This window comes from Corvus hawaiiensis, chromosome 3, assembly GCF_020740725.1.
Source record: "Corvus hawaiiensis isolate bCorHaw1 chromosome 3, bCorHaw1.pri.cur, whole genome shotgun sequence".
Taxonomy (NCBI): Eukaryota; Metazoa; Chordata; class Aves; order Passeriformes; family Corvidae; genus Corvus; species Corvus hawaiiensis.
Genome location: NC_063215.1, coordinates 80,357,015 through 80,382,956, shown reverse-complemented (window position 1 = coordinate 80,382,956; position 25,942 = coordinate 80,357,015). Strand labels below are relative to the sequence as shown.

General features: G+C 41.8%; 1 protein-coding gene across 3 annotated transcripts in view; it reads right to left on the bottom strand.

Annotated features, from left to right (window-relative positions):
* Window positions 1–25,942, bottom strand: part of AGPAT4 (1-acylglycerol-3-phosphate O-acyltransferase 4) — an 84,111-nt gene that overhangs the window by 4,735 nt on the left and 53,434 nt on the right. For all 3 annotated transcript variants that reach the window (XM_048299672.1, XM_048299671.1, XM_048299670.1), the window contains 5 exons: window positions 21,654–21,815; window positions 19,338–19,491; window positions 12,935–13,037; window positions 11,537–11,612; window positions 5,970–6,168 (listed from right to left, as the gene is read on the bottom strand). In XM_048299672.1, the coding sequence (XP_048155629.1) occupies window positions 5,970–6,168; window positions 11,537–11,612; window positions 12,935–13,037; window positions 19,338–19,491; window positions 21,654–21,815 (694 nt within the window). The remainder of the gene's footprint in view (window positions 1–5,969; window positions 6,169–11,536; window positions 11,613–12,934; window positions 13,038–19,337; window positions 19,492–21,653; window positions 21,816–25,942) is intronic.

Genomic DNA, 25,942 nt, shown 5'->3' with positions numbered 1-25,942 from the left:
GCATCCTTCTGCCCACCAGTACTCAGCATCCAAAAGATGTAGGAAGTTGCTGAGGACCTGCTCTGCCTGCTGGAGTGCCAGGGGCTCAAGGAGGGCTGAGCTGACACAATCAGGAGAGCCAATAATGTAATCTCTTTCTTGGAACACATTTTACCTCCAAGAAAACCACCACCTCCACATGTAGTATCTCAGCCCTCAGCAAAACCTTAGCTCAAAGGATTTCCACCTTTTCGCTTACACCTCAGGATTTTTTCTCATCTGTTACCCTGCCTTTATACCACACAGCAAGTGCTATGAACAGCACAGCAGGCACCTGTGTTATATAGGTTATGCATTGAAATTAAGATTTGAACAACAAAAGTGTATGAATGGTAGACATTTCCATTGAGGGCCTATCCTACATACTATGAAGAAGAAACAAGCATCACACAAAAAAAGCAAACAACCCACCCCAAACTCCCAATTTCTAGGCACCAGGCTGAAAGGCCAGACTGTCTGGCAGCTCCACCAGAAGGCAGAATCAACACAGGCACGATCCTGCACATGGTTTGTATCCTGTGTTAAAACTTCCTACAACCCTGTTGGCTTGTCCTCTCCTCACCTTCCATTCATTTCAGCCTACAGGCACTGCCAGCCTCACTGCCCAGGTCACATCATGCTCCAGCCCTTTGGTCCCCACTCTGCTCTTGCACACTGTGACGTGCCCAGGTTTGCAGGGTGATCCCATGCACACAGAGCACAGCACACACACAGCAGCTCCCATGGAATCGGAGCTGGCTCACTGCTACTTGCACTCGGTTCAGCTGGAACACTTCTCTCGCCTAGAACTGACACAGAGCTGCTGGCCCTGTGCCATCAGCTCAGCTTCCACTGTGCTTTTAGCATTAAACATGGCAGAGCTGCTGCTCCCTTTAAAACCCCTCTCATCTTTTGCAAACATTCCCCTTTTAACTGCTGTTGACAGCTTTATAATAAATTACCTCTAGAGCATGGAGGGTGGGTGTCCTCCTCAACACAAGTTATCAAAACATGAAAGGCAACCCAACACTTGGTTCTTTGAAGCCAAATCAGACTGGGGAAGCAGGAGGAGGAGAAAAAAAAGAAGCTGCTGTCAAATACAGATACTGACATTTGACAGATGTGCTCACTGCTTCAGCACCAAAATATCAGCACCAAGTTTTAAATAGCTGTTGTGAGCTAAGTACCTAAATCTCTTCCCATGTGTCCTGTGAAATTAAAGCTGGTTTTCAAAACACTTTTGTACCTCTAACTACTCGAGGATTTATCCTCTGGAGCAGTGACTGCCTTGTGTTGGTTCAAGTAGTCTCACAAAGGGCTTCCAGTCCCAGACCAGCAGTAAGGTATGAGCACAGTGTGATGATTGCTGGGAGTATAAACAGCCAAACTGCTGCACAGCAAAGCACAAGGGGAGAGCATTCACAGTACAAAGAGGAGATGTTATTTATACAGGGCTGAAAGAGTTTGAGCTGAACCAAGCAGAGCCATACACACACTGGTTATTCATTCTTTACATCTCAGGGTCTGAGGGATTACAGTCCTTCTGCTCCAGCTTGAGTGGAGCATTTTTCTTACGGCTCTTTCCACCTGAACAGCCAGTTACTTACAAGCCAGTCAGTGCTTTACTGGAGAGCACAATAAGCAGAAACTATCCAAAGGACAAATGACAGTCTAGAAACAATGCAGAGGGTACCAGGTAAAAGGACCTTCTAGTTACTCTGCTCTATCACAAAAAGTTAATTTTGTGCTTATCTGCACCTGTATCAGGTACTGAAACCCACCCTTAAAACCAGCAATATACTAGAATGGGCTTTTAGGGAGTAAAGTTCCTGATCCTGGAGTATCAGGTGAGCTGTCAAAGTGCCATAGAAAGAAACCAAACCACTACCCATGTGCTTCAGTTACAAACAGTGAGAAAAGGTCTGCTAGGAAAAATGGGAAAAGCTGGTTTTATCATCTGATAAATCCCTCCAGTCTACAAAAAACCCTTCCTTTTACACTGTTAAGCCACCAGGTACCAATTACCACTCCCACTGGGAAAGACAGCAAACACATTCCTCCCTGCTTTGCTGCAGACTGGCTGTGCTGGGCAGACAGTTCCAGCTGGCACCAAGAGCCACAACCTCCAAGCTGCATTGGTGTCCATGCACTGCTGTCTCCCAGCCACTGCAGGAGCCACCTCTGAGCCCTTGCCTAAAGCTGGACACAAACTGCAAAATAAAATACTGGTTGCTCCTCTGTCAACAGATGGCTGCACTACATCCAGAACATTCATGACAGAGATGCCCCTAGGGATACAAAGCACAGTCTGGGGAGAATGGCCTTGCTACAGAAACTCAGCTCTTGGCTACTGAAGTCAATATGACAGCTTGGGCTGAAGATTTTTTCTGCTTCCACAGAAAGAGACCAATTATTCCCAACTAGCAAGAACATTGGTTTTAAAGGAATATGGTAAAACAGAAACAGACTGTAACATACTAAGGTAACTGTTGCTCCCTTGGCACATAATGACACATCCAGTTTTAAGTGACCACGAGAGAGACCAGCTCTGCGTTTTGTTTGGTTTGACTCATGGCTGATCTTTCTTCCACTCCCATGGATTCTCTTCTCTCCACAGTGGCTGCTATCTGCTAATAAGTGACATCATCTTTCTTACTTCCTGCTCATCAGCAAAAGGTGGCTGAGTCTGACCGGGCAGCAGCCCCTCCTACGGGTCCTCCACTGCAGGGCAAATCCCAGGCAATTACGGGCGCGTTGGGATTTGTCACACCACGTGTGGAGTGAGGACTGAGCTGCTGCTGAGCACAGAGGTGCTGCACCAGTTGCAAGCTGCATCAGCCCACAGGTGGGGCAGCTGTCTATGGGGCAGCAGTGCACATCACACACCCTCAAGGTGTTCTGCTGGGCTTTGGCAGCCTGGGAGCTCACACCCAATGCTGCTGTTCATTCTGGCAGCAGGCTGCTGCTGTAGTCTTCTGGTAGCTCCACAGTTACAGATAACCTGAGAATAAATCCTTTGGATTATCACTGCATTCAAGAGATGACTCAGGGCAGCCTGCTTATTAACCTTTCCTTGTGGCTCAAAGCAGAAGAAAGCTAAGTGGGGAGTAAGACAGCAAGAAAAAGGGAAAAAAAATGAAAATAAGGGCATTCTTGCTGTCTGTCTGTTGGGGAAGATGAAACAGGAAAGCCTTATAAATATGATTGCCTGACAAAAGATTTTGGGAATATGAAAACCACAGGCAACATCGAAATGAAAGCCACTTTTGAAATACCAAGTCTTAGTTACTGAACAACTAGAAAACAATGGTATGGCCACTGAAGTAATCCCCTCTTGATGGAACAATACCCTCTGCTTGCAGGCAGGTCCAAGGGTCAGAGCAGACCCTACTAGCTCAGCAGAAGGGGTCCAAAGAGTAGTTTTTAGAAGTTAAGATGTAACACTCTATGGTAATATAAGAACTCTTATAGGCTGTATGTAAATGCTATAGGATTTGTATCTTGTATTAGATTGGTTAGTGACAATTAGAATATTCAGTACAGAAGATGATTTATTGTATTGTAACCAGGACTTCAGACATTCGCTCTTCCACTTCTACTCTTGCTCTTACTCTTGCTCTTACACTCTCTCTCTCTCTCACCCGTTTACTCTCTTGCTCTCTTGGGCCTGCTCAGAGCTGAGTCTACCAGCTCTGAGCAGTGCCCCAATACCCACGCCCTTTACAATAAACCGGCTGTGTCCCAAGACCTGCCTATAGAGATCTCTCGTCTCCGTCACTGTCCACCCGTCCCGACTGGACCCCTGAACCCCGAAACCTACATCTGTCCTTGGTGGTATCATAGCTTTTTTCCTTTACAGGTTCTTTCTCTCACTTCTTGATAGAGAAAGACATGACCTACGTGACTAATGGCAAGATTGTATTACACTTAGAGGTGGAGGGTGAGTGGTGTGGTGTCACTCATCTAAATTAAAGAGGGCTAAATCCAAAAGCATCATAAATGCTACAATGCCAAGCAGTAGAGCAGCTGGCCCTGAGGTTAAACTCCAGAAAACCTGAATAATGGTGTGAGGCTCCCTGTGGAGGGTACACAAGGCATAAAGCACTTTGGAATGGCACCCAACCAACCAGTCTGCTGAGTGGAGAAACTGAATTAGGAGGAAAATGCTGAAGGAAAGATGAGAAATTCAAACCATTTTGCAACAGCTACATTTCAGTGCACCATTAGGCCATCATTCCACATTCTAGCACCAAACAGACTATGCCAGCATTTCTCCCAAATGCAGAACAAATGTCCCCTTGAGCAAACTGCCAGGCAGTAGCATTTGCAATGGTGTCACACCTCATCCCACCCACTGCTGTTTACCCACTCTGAACGGGAGCACAGGGGAGGCTGATCCACCTTTCTCTGTCAGTGACAGGGATTGGAACCCATCACCTCCCATTCCTGAGCACAGCCCAACCACAGTGTTCACTCTATACTCCCATCCTCTTCACCAGTCAGAGAAGGGGAAGGGGGCACTGCCTGTGACTTCCAACAAGTAAGGTGGATGGAAAAAGAAGCTTTTAAGTTGTGGTTGCTGCTCCAAGGAATTCTTACACATTTTACACAAAGCATTCCCAGGGTAACAAGCACCAGCAATTTCTCCAGATGAAGACAAGAGCACAGGATCCCCTTCTTTTTTTCCTCTACCCTGCCCACCTAAGGTACCAACTATTATGCTGGACCTTATCCTTGTTTTCCTTCCTCTGGGCTCAAAGCATCATGAAGGAGATTTCCTGCCTGCACACAACACGCACATACACAAATTGTTCCTTCTCCAATTTTCTTTGTAAGAAGCATCAACAAGAGCTTGACACAGCATTTGTTTTGGTGGGCACTTTCTCAAAAAGAATATTGTGTGCTTACCACATCAAGCTCTTCACAGGTGGCCAGAAGGACTTTAGTTAACCTGTCTAGCTCAAGATTCAGACTTCTGAGAATGCAAAGAAATGTTATGTGCTAGGAAAAATTTCCTGGGTAGAGAGCAAAGATCCACTTCTGAGACAAGAAAATGCTCCATGTTTTCGTATTTCCTCTGTGTTGCTATTCTGGACATGGCTTTTTAAGTCAGATCTGTATCCAAGTTCTCTCAGAGCTAGGAAGACTGTGAAGTTCTGTTTCTTGTTTCCATGGTTGTTTGTAATATACACGGACATGAAGGTGATGATGTCATAAATACTTGTGATGGTCAGTGCAATCACAGAGAATATTTGCTTTAAAAATGTATGGCTTATTCTGGAAGGCAACTTGCTCTTCAAACCACCACACAAGCACAGACACCCAGATATGATGCAATTTGCCAAACTGACCCGGTTCCTGCTTCCATGAAGAACACCAAATGAGATCACCCTCCCTTTCTTTGGGCCAGCTCCTTGTTTTGTTTTCCTTCCTCCTGTTACATATCATATTAATTGAAATACGAACCAAGGCAATTCAGAACTGCCACAGGAACTGCAGGAATCACCTGTGACAGTCCATGCCCTGTGCTACGTAAGTCAGAGTAGATGGTCACAACAGGCTGTGCTTAAATCACGAGTTCATGGATTACCAGTGCGTGACACATCAAACTATGATTAGACAAAAGCATTCTCAAAGGAATAAATTATCCTTGTGCCTCTCTTCTAAGCATTTAAAGTAGAACACAGCAACACAAGAAAAGAAAGCCTTTTGTAGGCAACCCACTGAGAAGTCCTGAATTCCACAGAAATAGAAAATTTGGTATGCAGCTCTTACAAAAAATGATCCAACTACACAAAAATAAACAAAAAAAGAATCTTTTTAACTTGGTCCAGAGTGGACATATTGGATGGGGTTGTTGAATTCACAAGTCATTTTTATATTTAGCAAGTCTCAATAAATCCTACTGGACAGTTATGCTGTAAGTAATCTTTTCATATCAGTAAACTTACCTATTATAATGACAAATGCAAAACTAGCCAGTGTCAGTGATGAGCCACTGTTGATCATGTTGATGAGCAGCTTGAACAAAGGATATAGCAGCAATAAGGCCCAGAAAAGCCAGTTCAAAAGTGTCCATGGTCGACGGGGTGGTATTATAGGGACTGCTGGGTAGGTTCCTGTGCGGTAATATTCTTCCTGGAATGCATCCTAGTAGAACAAAGGAGGGCAACAATTAAATCCCCATCTGCCAACAAAACTAGCCATTCCTGGCTTTGATGTTCCTCCTTCTGGAGGCTTGTAACCACAGGGGAAGATCAAAGACCAGCTGATGGCTGGAAAGCTTGTACTTTGAAGTCAATGAACACAGAGTCAAAAAAAAAAAAAATCAAAAACCCGAAACAAAAAACGGCGCATACACTGATATGTGAATACTTTCTTTCTCCTACACACAGCAGCCTGAAAAATGCCATACCTGGAGAGTATAATAGCCTAGGAAAACAGGAGGGATGATGGGATGTACAGTCCTGCAGCAATGCAAACATCACTGCTGAACCTCCTGCAGGAGCCACAGCCACTGCTCAAGTACTGCAGATAAGCCAGGGAAGTGTCTGGGCTACCTACTCAGCAGCATCCTCTGTTCCCTCATGTTTTCTCCAACCACTGCTCTCAAACAGTACCCACAGACCTGTCAGAAAGGTGACCAGACACCATCTCGTCCCACACTCCAAAGAACACCACCCCCTCCTGTCTTTGTCCCACGGATGTAGTCTTGCTCACCTTGTTCTCATGAAGCTTGTGGAAGGAAGTTTGGGTGCTGAACCTCTCCACAGGCAGCTGAGTGTGCAAACAGTGCACAAGCTCTCACTAGCTTTGAGCAAAGGACTCTAAGTATAATACAAGGAAGATAATGGAGTAGGGGTTGTTTTTTTCTGTTTTGTAGCATCTGTTTTTTAAAGCACAGAGGACTTTGAATTCAGTACCTTCCTCCAGAGCCCACATGGCTGAAACGCATTGCTTTTAGTGATCTCATCAATCCAAGATAACAAAAGAGGGTAGGGGAAAAAAAAACCCCTCTCTCCTTGTTTAAAAGCAAAGATTATTAATCTGTTATCTATTACTCTGTGTTATCACAAAAAAAAGGTTAATAAATGAAGTTAGCATTAGATTGACATAAAAAAACCCCCCTTAATTTAGTCAGAATGAAGTATATTTCTTTAAAGAAAGGATTTTTGGTTTCTAAAAATTCTAGCAAAGCCAAGACTAATCAACCAAAAGACTATTTGTTCTACTATGCTATGATTTTACACTTACTTATACCCCAGCTGACACAAACAATTCTTTACTTGCTTAATAGAAACTTGAGCAATTACAAGCTGTTACCATTTTATCTATTTCAAAGGGAACATTCAGCTTTTAAGGGATTATGCAGTAATTAAAGCACTGCAGTCTCTTTACTGAGCTTAGAAAAATTGTGAATGTTTTACTCATGTGAGCTGGATTGTAGTGGGATCACTGTGGCCAATTACTGAGCCATCTTCAACAGAGTACACAGCATATGACGTTTTCTTCACAGTGCAGCGAAGACTTTCGTTTATAACACAGAGCTACTCATCATCAGTAAACTGAATTTACTAGGTACAGTTAGCTTTCCGAACAGTGGTATTACCCAGGTATTACCCAGGAAAGCGAAGAATTCCCGACTATTACTGGGCATTGCCATTAGAGGGCCTACTACTACAGAGAGCAGGACAGGCTTGCTTGAAACAAGCGCAGCAGGGTTTTCTTTGTTGGCTCTGCGCGGCGTGAGGGGCAGCAAAACCACAGACCATACCTCACTGAGAGGCTTGAGACAGATGGAAAACATATACAACAGGCAAACAACGTCAAGGCCAACGTCCCCAGCACATTTCACACTGCTGTGGGGAACAGCTCTTCAGTTACAATTCCTTACCCTTAAATACATTCACTTGCAAAAGACATCTGTGTGTTTATCTGTCTTGTCAGCTTTTCAAGGGTACCTATGACACCCACCAGCAAGTCAGGCTTTAAAATACATAATACACCTCAACATTTCCCAAAATCACCTTACCCACATTAGGTTCCTTTCATTCCTCTGCATACAGAGCTTTTTCTCAGTTTGTAATAAATTCCATCCACGCAGGTATCACATTCTGACATGGAAACATGCTCCCTCTATTGCCCCCACCGAACTTATGTTACTTCAGACAGGGTGGGGGAGGGGTAATGCAGTGAGGAGAAATCAGGGAACATCCATCTCCTTGTGAGAGGCTAACTGGATTCCTCCTCCCTGTTCCCACCAGGAGGTCTGATGGCAGACGTATGCAGCTGCCCCTTCATGAGGAAGCCCACAAAGAGTGAGTATCCAAAAATACATTCTTTGTTCCCAAACACTGGAGTTCTGTACACTTCTCCTCTTCAGTTATGCTTTGCTGATTCCCTAGGGCATTTCTGCATATATTTTCAGGCCCTTTTTTCCAAGCTTCTCTTACAAGCAAGAAAAGTTAGACGCTTGCTCGCTTTTTAATGGGGATTAAGATTCTCAAGCAGAACTTCTATTTCAGGCACTGAGGGTGTAAGGAGGTAAAAAAAAGAAAACAAACATGCAAGGACTAGCAGAGTTGTGACTACTACATTATCACCTCTTCTGACCTGGCAATGAGATCCTCAACACAGTCTGTGTTAAAGTCAAAGGGAGCCTTTCTAGCAATGGCAGTTAAAAAAATGAAAGAAATAAAAAGAAAAGGCAATGTGCAACTCAAATTGAACCTCTGCCATAATTTGGAATTAACTGATACAGTGCTGGCCATATGTGGAAGGACAAAATCCACCTCCAGTGAGGAAGAAGCACATGGATATGGTACTTACTGTAAGCCTGGAAAAGGAAGGAGAACGGTGTTTGGTTTAGAGCAGCAGCACAATGCCACTGTTTATCTGGCAAGACTCTGTTCAACTGTGTTTGCAGCAGTGACTAAGCCAAAGAATGAAGTGATAAGTAGCAAGAACATAAACACGATGGGCTCCCAGGGAGAAGTATCTCAGATTGAGGTACATGTAGGTGAGACCAGACAATGAGGTAAAAACCAATGGAATAAGCTTTTCACAAAGACTCTCACTCCTTTACTGACGTCAATATGGGGAAATAAATAAATTGGGAAAAAAAAAAAACCAAAAAAGTAATGTCTCTCCATGTCCAACAGCTCTGCAATCCTGATTGTCTTCAGAGCACAGACCTTGACCTCAGTACTCTCCAACCACTAAATCATGCTACTACAGCCTAATTCAGCACACTATGTGTGAGTGTTAGGAAACTACTGCAAAATTATTAAACTCATTGAGAATAAGCAACAGCGCAGGGAACCATAATGCATGATAAAATAGGGTCTCTGCTTTGCAGCAGCACGCACACCTTGTCTTACTTTGAAACAGCAAGTGAAGCACTGCAACCAAAACAGACAAAGCAGGAGATGAGTGTGTATCTTGCAATGAATTACTACCTTTTGAATAACAATTTTTTATATTTTATCATAAATATTTCCTGACTGAAGACAATCTGAAACAGAATTAATTTTTGGAAACAGCACCTGGGCGGCACTGCTGCTTGTTATCCGACCTAAGAGCCTATTATCTTTTTAAGATGCAGGGCAGAAAGGTGAAACAAAATTGTATTTTTACTCTGCAGGTGGGCTTTTATCATCTCAGAACTCTGGAAGAAGTTGTCCCTGCTCTATATTCTGCCAGTATGATTTTACAAAGACATGGGCTTCAGTAAACCAGGAATGACTGCAATGAAATAAGTTTCACTAACGTAAAAGAGCTGGAGAAAGAGAAACATGCTGCCTTCAGAGAAAAACAAAAACCATCACCAAAAAAAAAAATCAAACCAACAAACAAACAACCCCCTCAACCTTAATCAATCAAAAACACTCCACATAACCAAAAAAGGTTTTAGTGGAATGGAAAACTGAACACACTATACTTTACTCCTGGATGTAAAACCTCACTCCTATACTTAAATAGGAAGCCAGAGATTTAACCAGCCAGCAAATGAAGTTGTCATGAAGAACAGATATAAAGAATACTATGATATATTGTATAATATAATGTTATGAAGGATAGATGTACACTCTGGTTGCACTAGAAGCAACTGAGTGTTTGCCAAAGAGGGAATAACAAAAATCTTGAAGTGAATAACTGAAACGATGTAATAAAGGATTCAGGAAAACAATCACCACATTCACATTTATGTTCTTGTCTTGCAAATGTCTGAATAGTTCTCAGGGACATGAAACAGGGCAACAAAGTCATAGCAGCAGAAAGTGGACTTCTGCAGTGTTGAGCAAAAGGACCATTTGCACGTACATGCCTGTAAAGCAAGCAGGGCCCGTGGGTAACATCCTGCCTTTCTGCGAAGGGGCTGGGGGTTGTGCCTCAGTCGGGGGTCACTGGCACAAACTGTGAGAAGGGGGATCAGAGGCAAAGAGAGTAGATCTACAAGTGAGGTCTCAAGACACATTTACTTTCCACATTCCTGTAAGCAAGCTGCTTAGAGGAGCTATGAATGACACCGGAAACAGTCATGGTTTGAAACTGAGAACAGCCAGGGCAGAGTCAATACAGAAATACCAACGTGGTGTCCTGGGTAGAGCACGACAGATGGCACAGCAGAATTTTGCTGTCCCAGTGAAAGGGAAACAGAGGATAGCTATATTCCGTCACTTCTAAATCCAAAGCACTGCTGCATTCCAGTCTGAATACATAACTTTGATCAAGGTATTGAAGCGAAGTGAACTGCCAGGCCCTCATGCCATGCATACCTATGACTCCCACTGATTGAAATGGGAGTGCTGTGTGCATTCAAAAAGCACATCCCCCAACAGCTATCTCCAATATTCATAAAAACAGCCCAGAAGAAACAGATTCTAAAAGACTGAAGGATTCATATGAAAGCATTTGCAGGGAAATAAAAAAAAGAAAAAATAACCCCATTGGTCATCTACAAACACAATCATTATTATTCTCTCCCCATCCTATGAAATTAGGAATCTTAAGTGCATGCCTTCTATACCCACAGTGTGAAAACAATTTATCAGCATGTCCTTTTAGTGCTGGATGTTTGTCTTGGTAAAAAAGGCAGGGTAAAACACGGGACAAAAATTCTAAGACACTAAAGAAAATATCTTATTCAGCTCACAAATTAGTTCTTGATTTAGAAGGTGCCTTCTAGGGGACAGGGGTCTTTCTACCAGTCAGAAGGCAGTTTCGATTTTTGTATCCTTATGCACCTTTCTAAAGAAGAGGCTTAAAACTGCTCTAGAAAGGCTTGTTTAAGCTTTCTTCTTGTTGCTCTATGTACAAAATGAAAGCAAACACGACTGGCAGCACAAGATCAGTTTGTACGTAGAGAAACAGAGCACTTACCCTGAAAACCAAACAAACCAACTCACCCCAAGCCTCCAAATTAGGACACTACACATGCACACTGTAAAGGTCTACTAGCACTATAAATAACCGAGCACTAGTGGCTCACAAGTGCTGTCTTGACAGAAAAACCAACCTTTTCTTGATATAGTTTGTGGAGCCAGGTAGAACATTCCTGCTCATCTTCTGGGACGTCCTCTAGTGGAATCCGCCTGCCAATGGTAAACAACAGAAATTGAACAATATTAAATACTTTGGCTTCCGTGAACAGCACTTGCATTATACAGATTATCTGACAGGAGACTCACTACATTTTTCACCTTTTTTTAACTTGTGCAACACCTTCAGCACTTCAACAAGCAAATATGGAGGATTTTGAAGAAATTTGTGATAGTCTCCAACTAACTGCTAAAACAAATTTAGCCATGAGGTTTACCCTGCCTGTAAGAGCTTTTCAGGATAGGCAAACAGCTACCCTGAGTCATGAAAAGCAATTTCCGTACTCTGCCAGACTGACTGCAGCAGGCTGGAATGGTGTACAGCAAGACAGAGCAAGAGGAAGCCCTCTGCTCTGCTGGAGCTGACTTACAAAGGCAGGGCTCCGTGAATGCCATCCAGCCAGGCTGTGTACACCAAACACGAGGACACTAGGCTGAGCTACCACATGGGAAGAGGAATCAAGAGAAACTTTCTTTTTACCCTTGGACAAAAACAGTTCTGAAAAAATACTTCTACAAACAGGCAGAACAGGAGAAGTAAAAAGAAAAGGTCACTCTATTCCACTTCATGCTGGTATCCAGGATAAAGAAACAGGACCAGCTCACTGGTCCACTATAGCTCTAAAGGAGTTATGATAAACTCCTGATCACTTGCAGCATCACTTCTAGGCTCCTGTGCTCCAACCCTACATCATCACATGCCCTGGGTGCCTGTAGCATAGGTGCTGCTGGTAGAACCTCACCTGGGAATTGGCTCTTTTCCATTAAGATCATGGGAAGCCATTGGGGTATTTGTAATTTATAGAAACATTAATGAAAAAGAATCCAGGTAATGTTTTCTTTATTAAACAACCCCCTTCTTGGTAGGGAGGATGCAGCAGTCAAGTACATCAACAACTACACCAGCAGATAGGAAAAGTCCTGAGCCCGACCTCCACCAGAGGAGCTGGAACTATCTATCTCTGGAACTCCTGTGTCAGAGACAGGTATAAAGCAGCTCCACCTGAACACTTGGTTGGTGTTTGGTATTCAGGCCACTTGAGTGAAAAGAGGCCCCACTGCTGCTGCTGAGCTAACAGACACGCAAATGAATAGAAAAATAACAACAAAAAGTTCTGTAGACATTTATGGGCTCCTCATGTACTTATAATCACAGAACTTTACTAGAAACAGAAATGAATTTTTATCTGAAGGTCTGTGAAGCCAGGTTGGTAGAGATCTGCTTTCTGTTACCCACTTGAAAACATCCCCTTATTTAACCAATTGTGATTTCAAGTACACACTCCTAAAAAGGAATTAAGATATGGATTACTTGCCTTACATATAAATCTGCATGATATTTCTTTCCATTTAGAACTCCCAGCAATGTTGGATTTTCATTATTTCTAAAATTAAGGGTAGAATCATAGACTGCAGAAACTACAAGAAGAGAAACAGGTTATGTGCTTACTGTAGTAATACAACAGAAATAAGTCATTCTCTCTCAGACAAGGAGAATATTTAAGTAAGTTATCAGCAATAGCACCACAGTTTGAGCTGTCACCAAGGAAAAAATGACAATGGAATATTCAACATACATGTGTTCAGAAGCCAAATAACCAGTGACTCTTTCAGGAACTGCACCAGCAGAATGGGAAGGTTTGCTCTCCAGCCACTCTTACCTCCTTCCTCATCAGGTGCAGAATGATGGGCATAGGAACACAGCTACAGCTTCTGACAGAATACACCTAGGTCTTCCTAGGAGTCAAATGGTTGCAGAACTGTTACCTTTTTCAGTTCACTGTGAATCAACAACTGCCCCCTAAATCTGAGGAAACAACCAGGCAGAAACACATTTCATAAACAATAAACAACACACACCCCTTTGACTAAGAATAGGTAAAGTGTGTGTGTGAGAGACATCCTACAGCAGGAGGGCTTAGTACAGCCATAAATCGCTGGGGTCCAAAGCAGCTCCTGGTTCACGTCCATTGTCTGGTAACTCAGGCACTTGCTATGGAGCAAAGGCAGAGAGAGAATGGCACACCACATCTCATGTGAGCTGGCTGCTGTTGTGAAGACATGCAGATGTGAGGAATATAACATGAAAGTTCTGCTGAACAAAACTGCAGCTAAATTTGCAGCACTGAGAAAACTGTGCACCTCAGGACTGAGCGGGAACAGTAGAACCATTTGCAAAGGCTGATGGCAGATAAACTAAAAGAGCAGTAACAAGCAGTTTCTACAGGAAAAGCATTAAAGCATTCACTGTTTAAAACCACATGAAGCATTGCAAAGAAGTTTATTTGAACACATCCTTAGATACACTATTTTCCTGATGTCATAAAATTACCTGAGAATGATTCATTTTCCTGAGACTGAAATCAGTTGTGCATCATGGTATGAACTCTAAGAGCAATGACAGCAAAAAAACTTGTTTATTTTTTGTCACAAAAGTGACTAAGATGCATTTTCATGTGTAGCCTGTTGTATTTTAGGTTTTCTGCTCTAGAGTTTTGCAATAACGAATAAAAATGCATGTGGTGAAACTTTATTGTGAGAGCTCTTGACCCACCTAAGACAGACTTATTACACAGGACAGATTTGCTGTTGGTTTTGAAACCTCTCTAGCTATGAGAAATAAATATGGTTTGGTCTCAGCATTCAGCTCCCAGAAACTCACCACATCATTTGTTACTGCAAAATAGAATTCATAGTGCAGAACAGAACAGCCTGGCTTCAGTGCTGAAAGGAAATCCTGAAAACAAAGGCAAAACCCCTGTCACTGCAAAAAGACTCTGTCCCTCACTAACAACTCCGTTCTTTTCCTACTACAGTTGGGTTCTTAGCTCAAACTCAAAACAAGCCAAAATCTACTTCAAGCACACTACTCTCCTCGTACAATACAAGTCTGAAATTACTTTTTTTTAAAAATAAATTATCTGCCTCCATTTTTAAGCTTCTTAGTGTAGAAGGATTTTACTCATTTACTCTAATTTACTAATCCAATGTAATTGAAGGAAAATGAGAGCTCAGTTTGGTTTATACAGTGTAAGCTTCTTAGTTTATTCTTTAATAGCATGAGATTATTCTAACAACAATAGGGATGCAATAAAGCAAAGTATGATATACACAACACTTTTCCTTCCATCTCTTAGAAGGCATCTACATTTGGGTTTTTATATGAATTGGGTTTTTGTTGAGATACATTGGAAGACAGTTCTCGTGTTATGAAAAAAACTTCTGTGGAGATGGACAGGAACATCCTTATGTGCTGACAGGCTCACACAGAATTTTCCTTTTCTCCAGGGAAAAAAAACGCTATTCCAGGTTCCAGCTGGTCTGTAGTTTGACATTCAGTCCAGTCCCTTTTAGTAACACACTGTGATCTTTTGGTGCAAAGCAGTGCCAAACCCAAGACAATGACAGCAATGTGCAGGAGTAAACAGACTTCTGTTATCCAGATATAACTGAAGATAACTAAAGATTTTAGCTTTCTCATTCTGAGAGTGCAGGAAAAGAACAACAATGAAAGTGTCCAAGAAAAAGACTGCATGAAATTAGAATTTGCAAGAAAGGTTCCACAGTAAAAGCAGCACTACCATGCTGTGTGACACACTGGAACTGGTTATCATTAAACATGGATTTTGCAATTGCGTAATTAGAATTGGGCATCTCATGACTTTCTCATCCAAAAGCTGAAGAGACCAGAAAATTCCCATTCTAAAACAAGTAAAAAAACCAACTCCATAGTATCTTGAAAACATTGCAGCTGTCTCACTCTCAGGCTAATATAAGCAGCATTTGAGAAGTTTTGCTTCAATTGTGAAATATTTTTTTCGAAGGAGTTGTATCTTAAAACCTCTTTTTCATTAAAAACCAAGCAGAAATATTTGAAAGCCTTTTATTTCTGTCAAAAAACAATTAGGTTTTTTGTTCTGTTTTCTAATCTCTGCCCAGCTTTTTTTTCATATCATTAACTTTTGGTTCCTTCTACAGCATTCTGACAGAGAGCTGTACTTAAGAATTTAAGATTTAATTTCTTAACTTCAACCTAAAAAAATCTTCGGATTACATATCTAGAGAGGATTTTTCTTACTCTGACTGTCCTCTTGAATTTCACACATTATTTTTTGGCCATGGTGGATTATGCCAGGGTGATTCACTTACAAATCAACATACAGGCAATGAGTATGGCTACATGCACCTTCATACGAGCACAAAACAATCTGAAGATTGGAAAAGGGAGGGGAAGGTACAGTGAAATTCACTGTACTGCTGATGTGACACCATCTTGACACAATCCTTTGATTTAACACTTCATTAATCTGGCCAGCTTGAACAAAAACCACTCATCCTCTCCAACTTGGTAACTTGCTCTGGATGATGAAGAGAAACCCACTTGAAAAAAAAAATCCAGGACTAAAGTACAGCTCATGGGAAAAAAAAGTCATTGCAATACCCCAAAACACTGTCACATTGAACTCCGCAAAAATATCATCCTGGAATTTATTCTCATGCATTCCCTCTAGGACAACAGTTCCCAGGCATGCACAACTGGAGGAAAAGGTACAAAACAAAACCTGGGCTTATCTACAATCCATCATGAAAGATATTTTTAAGTACAAGCCTTAACTAAATAAAAGCAGCTGAAAGGAACTGCCTGATATGCAGCCAGGCAATAAAAGTAACAGCTAAATATATCTTTTGCAGTATTTATGACATCTACTTTTACTGTAAGTAATGGATGAGTGTTTGATAAATAGATTTGTATTTGCATTTGCTTCCATGAACAGTACAGGTAGCAAACAGCAATTTATTAAGACAGTGAACAGCCTCTAGAAACTAAGTTCCTGGGGACTGCATCTGTAAAACCATACTGGTAGGGATGGTCACTGACAAAAATATCAGAACAAATTCAGAAAATATTAAAAGCATTTCTTTAAGAATCAAATTAGGTACCGAGATCTGAATTTGTGAAAGTCAGTCTTGGAGGAAAAAAGAATTCCATTATCACTTATGAAAGAAATTAATAAGGAGGGAAGGCTCTTTCCTTGTTATTTTGCATGAAAGGTATTTTTATCCAAATACATCTGCTTATGCTGACAGATATGGCATCACTGGTATGGAGGCAGCTTCCAGTGTATGCACATTAAATAAACTCCTTCTGAAACTAAGCTTTTCAGAACAGATGGGCTTGCCACTCTGATGTCACCAATGTCTATTTCCAACTACTGCAGAACTACTTCAGAACTCCTTCCAGAGTGACTGCAGCAGGTAGCACTAAGAGCTGATACAAAGTTTTGAAGAGGACCAACCTGGGATCACTGCTGCCATGGGTGAATTACATCTACAGCCAGAGAAACCAGCATCTACTCATCCTATAATATTACTGGTTCTGACAAGTTGAATCACATCCTTGTCAGAAAGGAGGAAAAAAAAATGGGACAGCAGCTCTGTCCCATGCAGCTGTGAACTGGTCCCAAACCTGTGACTTGGCTTCACTGCTACATCGTGCTGCCCCTACATCCCTTCGCAAGGCACTCCAGCCAGGCCCACCACCCTTGCGGGAGAGCAGAAGGTGCATTAGCCTAAATGGCAGAGCCCAAAATGGGACAGGCAGCTCAGCACTAGTCTCTCACTTTTAAAGATGCACAGGGATATGACCTAATTTCTAGATAGAACTTAAATTAGAGATTAGATCATGGACTGTCAAAAGAGACTCCCATCACATTCTCTATTCAAAAAAATCCACAGACTTCCTTATTATCTGTACATAATAATGCCACAAGGAGTTCTAAAAAATAAGACATTGTTTTCAGATGCTCTTCACAGGTACCCCTTATCTCTATAGGAGAGAAACAAGTAGTAATCCAGGCAGTAACACTTCTATCTCCCTCTCATTGCAAAAAGTAACAAGGCAAGTAAAGCAACAAACCTAGAAGAACCTGCAACACCAATCTGGGGGTCATCAAACCTTCAGAGGTTTGTTGGTTGAATTTTTAAGATCGACAGTTTTTGCTGAAACTCTATATAAGAAGTTATGACTCTGCTTCTCCTTGAACCCTCACAGGGAAATTCTACCTTCTTACTGGCCTTACACTGCTTGATCTAGCAAGTCACAGCTTCTGGATTGAGGTAGTGACATACTCCTCTAAATGAGTAAGTCATCTAGCAACTCAGTCTTCTTTTTCTGAAGGTATTTCAAATATTTAGGGTACTAGTAAGTGTTATGGTAGTGTGTCACATGAATGTCCAACACTTTATATAAATGTCACTGGGGTTCCCTAAAATTGTTTCCTTTTGAAATGTTTTCCCACGAATCAGTCCACCATCACGCCATATTTAGCTTGCATTATGCAGAGCAGTGAAAAGAACAAAATCACCACCAAAATAACCTGTTTCTGATTCCCAGCTCATGGCATTAGAGGCCGCAGAGTTTTGACTCATCCCTTCTTCTGTGCCTCAAGTCTACTACCCCCTGCCCTCAGCAGAACAGTCACCCTTACTCAAAAGGCAAGGCTAATCCATGCTCTTAAGGGGGTTGCTGGATGCTTCATGTAACTTACCTCTTCTTCATGGATCAGAAAGGACCCAAGCTATGCTATCCATCTTGGGGGCAGAAAGTTGTGGGTGCCTGGGAAGCTACAACAGAGGTATGATCTACCTGGCTTGCCAGAGAATATGTAGAAGAAATACGAGAGACAGCAGGCGAGCTGACTGGGAAGCTTTTAGACAGCAGCTATCCCAGATATGCCACATGAAAACATGTCTTTCAAAGACAAAAGAAGTTTTGACATTAACTTCAGTCAAGCTGGAACATTTTCTTCCAAACCAAAAACCACTTTTGTCTTTCTCACATATCAACCGTCTAACACACAAATCTACCAGACCCCAAAGACACTGTAACATTATGGCTACTTAGCAGTGTCTTTCCTTTGCCCGTGAAAATACACAGCAGAAGACTTTGACAGATAGTATTAGTCAAAGAATATCACTTCAAAGGCAACATGTACAATATTCTTACTGATGTCACTTTGAAGCTGGCAAATGCAAGTAACCAGAAATAAATGGGGAACTCAAAACAGTATTAACAAAGAGAAAGTTACTCATGTTCTGTAATGTAGAAATTGTTTATAAATTTCACCTACATGTATCTTCTGTCAAGATCTACTCCCCTTCCTCAGCTTCACTAAGAAACTCTAAAGAGCAAATCTACACAGAAATTTAAAGTAGAATATTTTTTGATTTAAAAATTACATTATTTGAGGTAGATATTTACCACAAAAAGATATTTTAAGACACACTGCCTCAGATTCTCTACTGATGCATTTACTTTATTTAGAATAGAATTGCTTAGCAAATACTGAGAAATACTATCCTTTGACAACAGGTACAAAATACACAACAAAATATGTACCAATGGGTACAAAATATGCAATTGAGATTCCCCAACACAAAGTCACACTTAACACAACAAAACAATAATAAATTAAAACCCAAAAACCCCAAACAAAAAAACTCCCACAAAAACCAAACCAAAACAAACCCAACCAAAACCAACCTCACAAACTGATCTATGATTTTGTTACTAAGACCAAAGGCTAGCGAAAAAACAGTCTGAAAGCATCCCAGGATTTTTCTGCTAGGACACATGCTACAGGGAAAAGAAAAGCATGGCAAACTGACAGCAGTTAGAGGAAATAACCATTTAGCATTGTCCCCTGTGACTTTCCTTACCTACATTTCTCAAACACTGCACAGTGACAGCAAATCCTTTCGTTCGTGGCAGGAGGTGGTACTTGAGCTTGGGCAGACCTTTGGCTTTGGCTACCTGCATGCTGATCTGGTGCTTCTGTTCTGTGAACCTTGTGCCCTCACAATGAATCAGGAACTAAAACCAAGAGAGAACGACTGTTAGACAGAAGCTCAGGTCTTCTGCTGACTGAGCAGAGGTCTCTCTAATTCTCACCAGCAGAGCCCAAATTAGCACTGCTCGCAGGGACAGGTGTAGCCACATACACATTTAGGTAATTTATTTGACTGAAGTAAAAAATCCCAACCAACCAACAAAACCCCCCAAAACCCCAAATCCAAACTTGCCCTCCAGTTTGAACTTCAGCCTTTAGGCTTTAACATCTGCTCTGTTACTTGCCATCAGAATGACTTGATTTCTCTAAATGAGTCACTCCATCTCTAATGAGCTGTTAGAAAACACTCAGAACATACTCCCATTGCAAATCTCTGATGGTGAAGTGTTCAAGTATCATAGCATCTAAAACTTGCTAAGTGTATAAACCAAACACATTTCTAGGAAATGCTTCAGTGCCCAGCTTGTTTGCCCTCACTCCAACTTGCTTGCCCTCACTCCAACTTGCTTGCTTTCCCTATGGCACATGAGGTCCATGGACAACTTCAGACAGTTGATGCCAATGAGAGAGTTGGTAACAGACATAAGGCAGCAGATGCAGGACAACTGAAAGCCTCATGCTCTTATGAACTATACAGTGGAAGTGCTCAGACATGAATAATTACAATCTTGCCACTGGCAGGCTGGGGAGAGCACACAGATCTTTGGAGATTTACGACTTGCTCATCTGCTTTCTGCCAAGCATGAAGGCAAACTAACACACCAGAGAGCACTGCCAAATCACACAAAGTAAGTCCTCATAACCACAGCAAAAATGGAGCCAAAAAAGACAAAGAGATTGAAGAAACTAGCTGAGCAGCCAGCTTCAGTTCTAGCTCATCCAAGAGTGCTTTTCCTCGTGTATCGCAAGCATAGTGTTATTCAGATTGATGAGACATAGAGAAACTGATGAGAGAATCTCTCTAATTCACTTAGCACGCTTTGCCTGTCTACCCTTCCAAGGTGCTATTGTTGTGCCTTTTGACATTATGTCATCCTACAAAAAGAAATTAAAACTCCACACTGCAGTAACTCCAGGTGCGCATCAGCAATTATCTCCCTTACACAGGTATAGCTCCTTTTTAGCAATCACTCTACAGGAGTATCTACAGGATGGTGGTGGCTTGTGCTCATTGATTAGAGTTGAACTGCCTACATGTATAGAAAGTCACAGAGCACAGGCAAATCTCTGGTGAGAAAGTGAAACTAAAACCGCAGAAGCACCCCTTTGCTAGACCTCCTGTCACTGAAGTCACTTAAACATTGAAGCACAGAGATTAGTTTTGATTGCTTAGTACTCATTTAAATCAATGACAATTAAAAAAAGAAGTTTGTTTCAGAGTATGAAAAATACAGCATATACATCTTCATGAGGAAACAGCAATAGTTTCTGTAGGGACCAGGGAGGCTGCTTAAGACACCATTTCTTTAACCGAATTGCACTCTTGCCATCACTAGCTCAGAAGAACTACAATTTTTATGATTTCTGAGAAGAGAAAAAATTCAAAGACTTTTCATTCTCAGATAAGGAAATGCCAGGCGGGGTCAATACTAGAAATTATGGCGATGCAAAAATTGAGTTTCTTGTTACTGAAAAGTGACACCAATTCTCTCCCTGGAACACAGCTGATGGCTCCAATGGGCCACTTCTCTAATCAGGTGGCTTCCACTTCTACTGGGCCATGTCCAACCAAACACCTTCACAGGAATGACAGCATCACAGGAAGGAAAAAACACTAGTATGAACTCTGCAATCTAAGGTGAGAGGGGAGCTTAGGTAAAGAATATAGCTGATGTGCTTCAATACAACATTGTCACATGCATCTGTTACATAGCCATGAACCCCTGCATCTACCCCTATCCAGCTCCTGTATTTAAAGGACCACAAAATTTACTGAGTGGATCACAGTGCAGGTATTTTTGCAGTAATATCTGCAGGGCTCCATACTACAGAGAAGAAAACAGACAACACGGTACATGGGAAATTCCAGAGAGAATTCAATTGAGAGTATTCTCCTGATACTCCCAAGGAAGTTAATGAATCAAAAGTCTCAGGAACAACCTGGTAAGCATCACATATTGCCTGTGCCCCTTATTCCTGCCGAGCACTATGGCACCTCACACTCCATTTGTTAGTCATCACTCACCCAAAAGTTTTCAGGGTAGTCCCGGAGATTCAGCAATTTCTGTACAACTGTTTTCCGATCTTCCTCCCACTTGCGCTTGCAGAAGACTATCTCTAGGAAATACCACATCCAGCCAATGATAGGCATGTAGGAGAGCTCCTTCTTTGCAAGCACTTTGGAACTCTGCAAGACAGAATCAAAACAAGTAAAACAGTGTTAAACCACTTCAGAGTTCACTGTGGGTACGACACTTGCACAGTTAGACACTAACATACCGATTCACTTTGACCAGACCCAGTTTTAACACCAGCATGAAAGCAAAACAAAAATAAGTTTCTCTCGTATGACAGAACAGTCAAATCTTATCTCAGGTATCTGCATGGAAGACTTCTAGAACTAAATATATATGAGTGTGTGTTTCTCTATCCTACCCAAATGCTGAAATCCAAAAGGGAAGCCAAATTCCTTCAAACATGGAGGAATCCATGCAAACAACCCAAGCCATATCAATCAAAACTATTAATTCAAGCAGATTCTAGCATTGGCAGCTCAAGTTCCTTTAAGATACCTTGAAACTATATTTCTCCCCAAAGCAGGGGCATCTCATGATAAAAAATAAAAAAGAAAAAAAAAGAGAGAAGCAGCGTCTCAGAGCCATTGCAGCAGAACATACTGATGCTATGCACACATGGTTCACCAACAGAAGAAACTTAAAACTAGATACAACAGCAGCAATAAGAATACTTTATTTGTGTTTAGTTTTGTTTATGAAAGGGCAGAAATACTTACAGTAGTGAATTTCTCTTCAAAGTATGCTTCTGGAGTAGGAAAAAACAAAAAAGGACTCTTCCTGTCTCACAGGTGTGACAGACACTGAAGTGACTGGTCCAGACACTCCACAAGAAGTCTGTGATTTATCAAGCATTCAACATGTTCTGTAAGTTAATCCTACTCCAGAATTTAACTCTGTGATCATCTCAGAGTAAGATCCCCTAGGGCAGGAGAACTGATTCCATGTGCTCCTTTCCTGTCTTCCAAGCCAGCCTACCTTGGTGAGCTATCTTACATCTCACTTGGTTATTTAATGAATAAAATGGCACCTGTGTGTGTTGTGTTCATATAGAAATTGTTGCTTCAGCATTTCTTAAAAAACAGTGACATTTCCTTAGAAGACAGATAGGGGTAGTTACAGTCCAGTTTCTGACCATGGTATCATTATAAACTAGCCCATCAAAATGCTCTAGATGGATTCCAGGACATGGCATTTGACTAGAAATTACTTACTGGTAGAAGTTACCATCAACAGAAAATATTTACTTTTATTTTTTCAGTCACTCTTGTTCATTTGGCTGCTACAGGGAGAGACTTGACCTAATTCTTTATCTCAGCTCATTTTTTTTTATCTGCTCTCCTCCCTTGAGAAGGAAAACACCTTAAATAATTAAGCTATCTAAAAGCTTCTAAGACTGGAAGGCAAAGGCAAATCACACAGCTTCACTAGCAACTGTTACACAGAAGCAGAACAGAGGATGACAGACAGTTCCATTTCTAAAAATGCAGGAACCATCTCTATCAAATGATTTAATGCTTTGTAATAAAAGCGGCTCCCTCTTGAGCATTTGAGAATTTCATAATTTCAGTGATGGGCTCAGATCAGGACTCCAAACCCACTGCTCCCCTGAGAAGCAGCTGTAGTCATTTCAGTTTTGAGCTATGTTCTACATTAGTCCCTATTACATGACAGCAGCAACACTGAGCCCAGCCTCCTCTTTCAGCTCCCCAAACTGGGCAGAGAAACAGGCTCTCCTTTTACTACTTTCCAGCACAATGAGGCCAACAGCAGGCCTGTCACCACCACCCCACCACAAAAGAGGAGAAACCTCAAAATGTTCTTAAAGTTTATTTACAGTAAGTGTTCAGTATCATAAGAACTACCACAAACTAATCTAAGTGTACCCTGCATAGAGTGCACAAGGCCTCCAGAGCACAGTGTCAGAACAATGTAATAGTCCTCCTGCAGACTTTAAAATGCAGGAATTATAATCCAAAAGGCTAGCTAAAATGATTATTTCACCATACCTATTTTCTACTGCTTTACATATTTTAAGCCGAGCATGAGTTACACAAGAGGCAGGAGAGAAGTTGTCATTGCTTTCCTGCACCCCCCTCAGTGAAACCAAGGAATGATACTGTGAGCTAAGGTGATCCATAGCACAGGTACAACCACAAAAGCACAACAGATGCCTGGACTCCTCCCCGGGGCATGTTCTTATTCTTTTACTGTGCTGATGCATTTTTAAAATTTAAGAGCGCTCTTTCAGACACGTGTGAGTATGACTCCTTAGATGAATATAAAAATAAACTAAATCACCTCATACTATTTTATGCACCCATCTGTTCTAGGAGTAGAAGGAAGGCTAATGACAGAATTAGAGAAAGGAAACTCCTCAGTGCATTATGCTGGCAAGACTGTTCTTGTGCAGGAGGAATACATTAGGCCTCCCCTCAGAAGCTGCCATACAGACTGAGGAATGAGATGCTGGAAAGCAGCACTGGAGGAAGTGACCTGGGGGTCCTGGTCGATGTCAGGGTGAACATGAGCCAGCAGTGCCCTGGCAGCCAGGAGGGCCAACCATGTCCTGGGGGGCATCAGGCACAGCACTGCCAGCCGGGCAAGGGAGGGGACTGTCCCGCTCTGCTCTGCACTGGGGCAGCCTCACCTCGAGTGCTGGGGCAGTGTTGGGTGCCACAATATGAGGATATGTAGCTATTAGAGAGTGTCCAAAGGAGGGCAATGAGGATGGTGAAGGGCCTTGAGGGGAAGCTGTATAAGGAATGGCTGAGGGCACTTGGTCTGTTCAGCCTGGAGAAGAGGAGATCTCATTGAGGTGAGATCTCCTTGCAGTTACAACTTCCTCATGAGGGGAAGAGGAGGGGCAGGCACCGATCTCTTCCCTGTGGTGACCAGTGACAGGATGTGAGGGAATGGTCTGAAGTTGTGTCAGGGCAGGTTTAGGTTGGATATTAGGAAAAGGTTCTTCACCCAGAGGGTGGCTGGGCACTGGAACAGGCTCTGCAGGGAAGTGGTCACAGCACCAGCCTGACAGTTCAAGAACTTGGACAACACTCTTGGGCACCTGGTGTGATTCTTGGGTGTGGTGCTGTGCAGAGCCAAGAGTTGGACTTGATGATCGTTGTGGGTCCCTTCCAACTCAGCATGTTCTGTGATTTTGTGATCTCTCCTTCAGTAACTAGAGCTACAACTGTTTCAGTCATCTACCCATGCACAGCTCCCATGAAAATACCGGGGGGAAAAATGCAACTCTAGTTGACTTCAGCCACTAACTTTTCCTTTACTAAAGTGCTTTGGTAAATATGTGACACTTACCGATAACCTTCAAATACAGCTTTTTCAACAGAAAAATAATCATTAAAAAGTGCTCATTTATTCCACATAAGATGCCTTCTTAAAGGAAGACAAACATTTTCAGTGCTCAGAACTGTGTAATTTCAACAGATGTTTAATGAAATTACTGCTGGACAGGGACAACTTATCTACAATACTCATGTTTTAATCCAGGTTAATTTATTTTGGCCAAGTTTGTTCAAATGAAATACCCATTCTCCTTTTGTGAATGACTGCACCAACATCACTTTAAAAAAGTATTTTTACAAGCTTGCTGTAGTGCATTTGCCCAACTATGCTGTCAAAGAAAGAAAATCTTGATTTTACACATCCAGCCTCAGTTATTCAACACTTCTTGTTTAAAGAACCCAACAAACAGCATGAAATCAATGTGCAAGCTGAAAGTGTCACACAAAATTTGTTCCTCAGTTTTAAAACAAGTTCATTGTAGCTGAAAACCATTAGCAGCAGCAATTTGACTCGTAAGTTATTTTCTCCCCAGGCTGCCCTCAGCATTGACATACTTTCGATGATTCTGACTGCTCTACTTTTGAAATATACCACTCCTTCATATTAAACTCTGGGACATCATGATGGCAAGGTATATTTCTTTAGTCCCTCAAAGCCATCATTCCAGAAATTTAGTTATGCTCCTAATTCCTCAGGCTTCATATTGAGTTAAACTTCTCCATGTTGGAAAGGTAACAGAGCAATATTTTGGAAGATATGTGCCCAAGCACATGCTAACATGCTGTGATAAATGCAAATAATAAAGTACTTTCATCTGCCTACAAGAACAGCTACATATTTTAGAATCACAGAATCTCTTCAGTTGAAGACCCTTATGATTATCAAGTCCAACCATCATTGACATCACCTGGCACTGCCAAGTCCACCACTAACT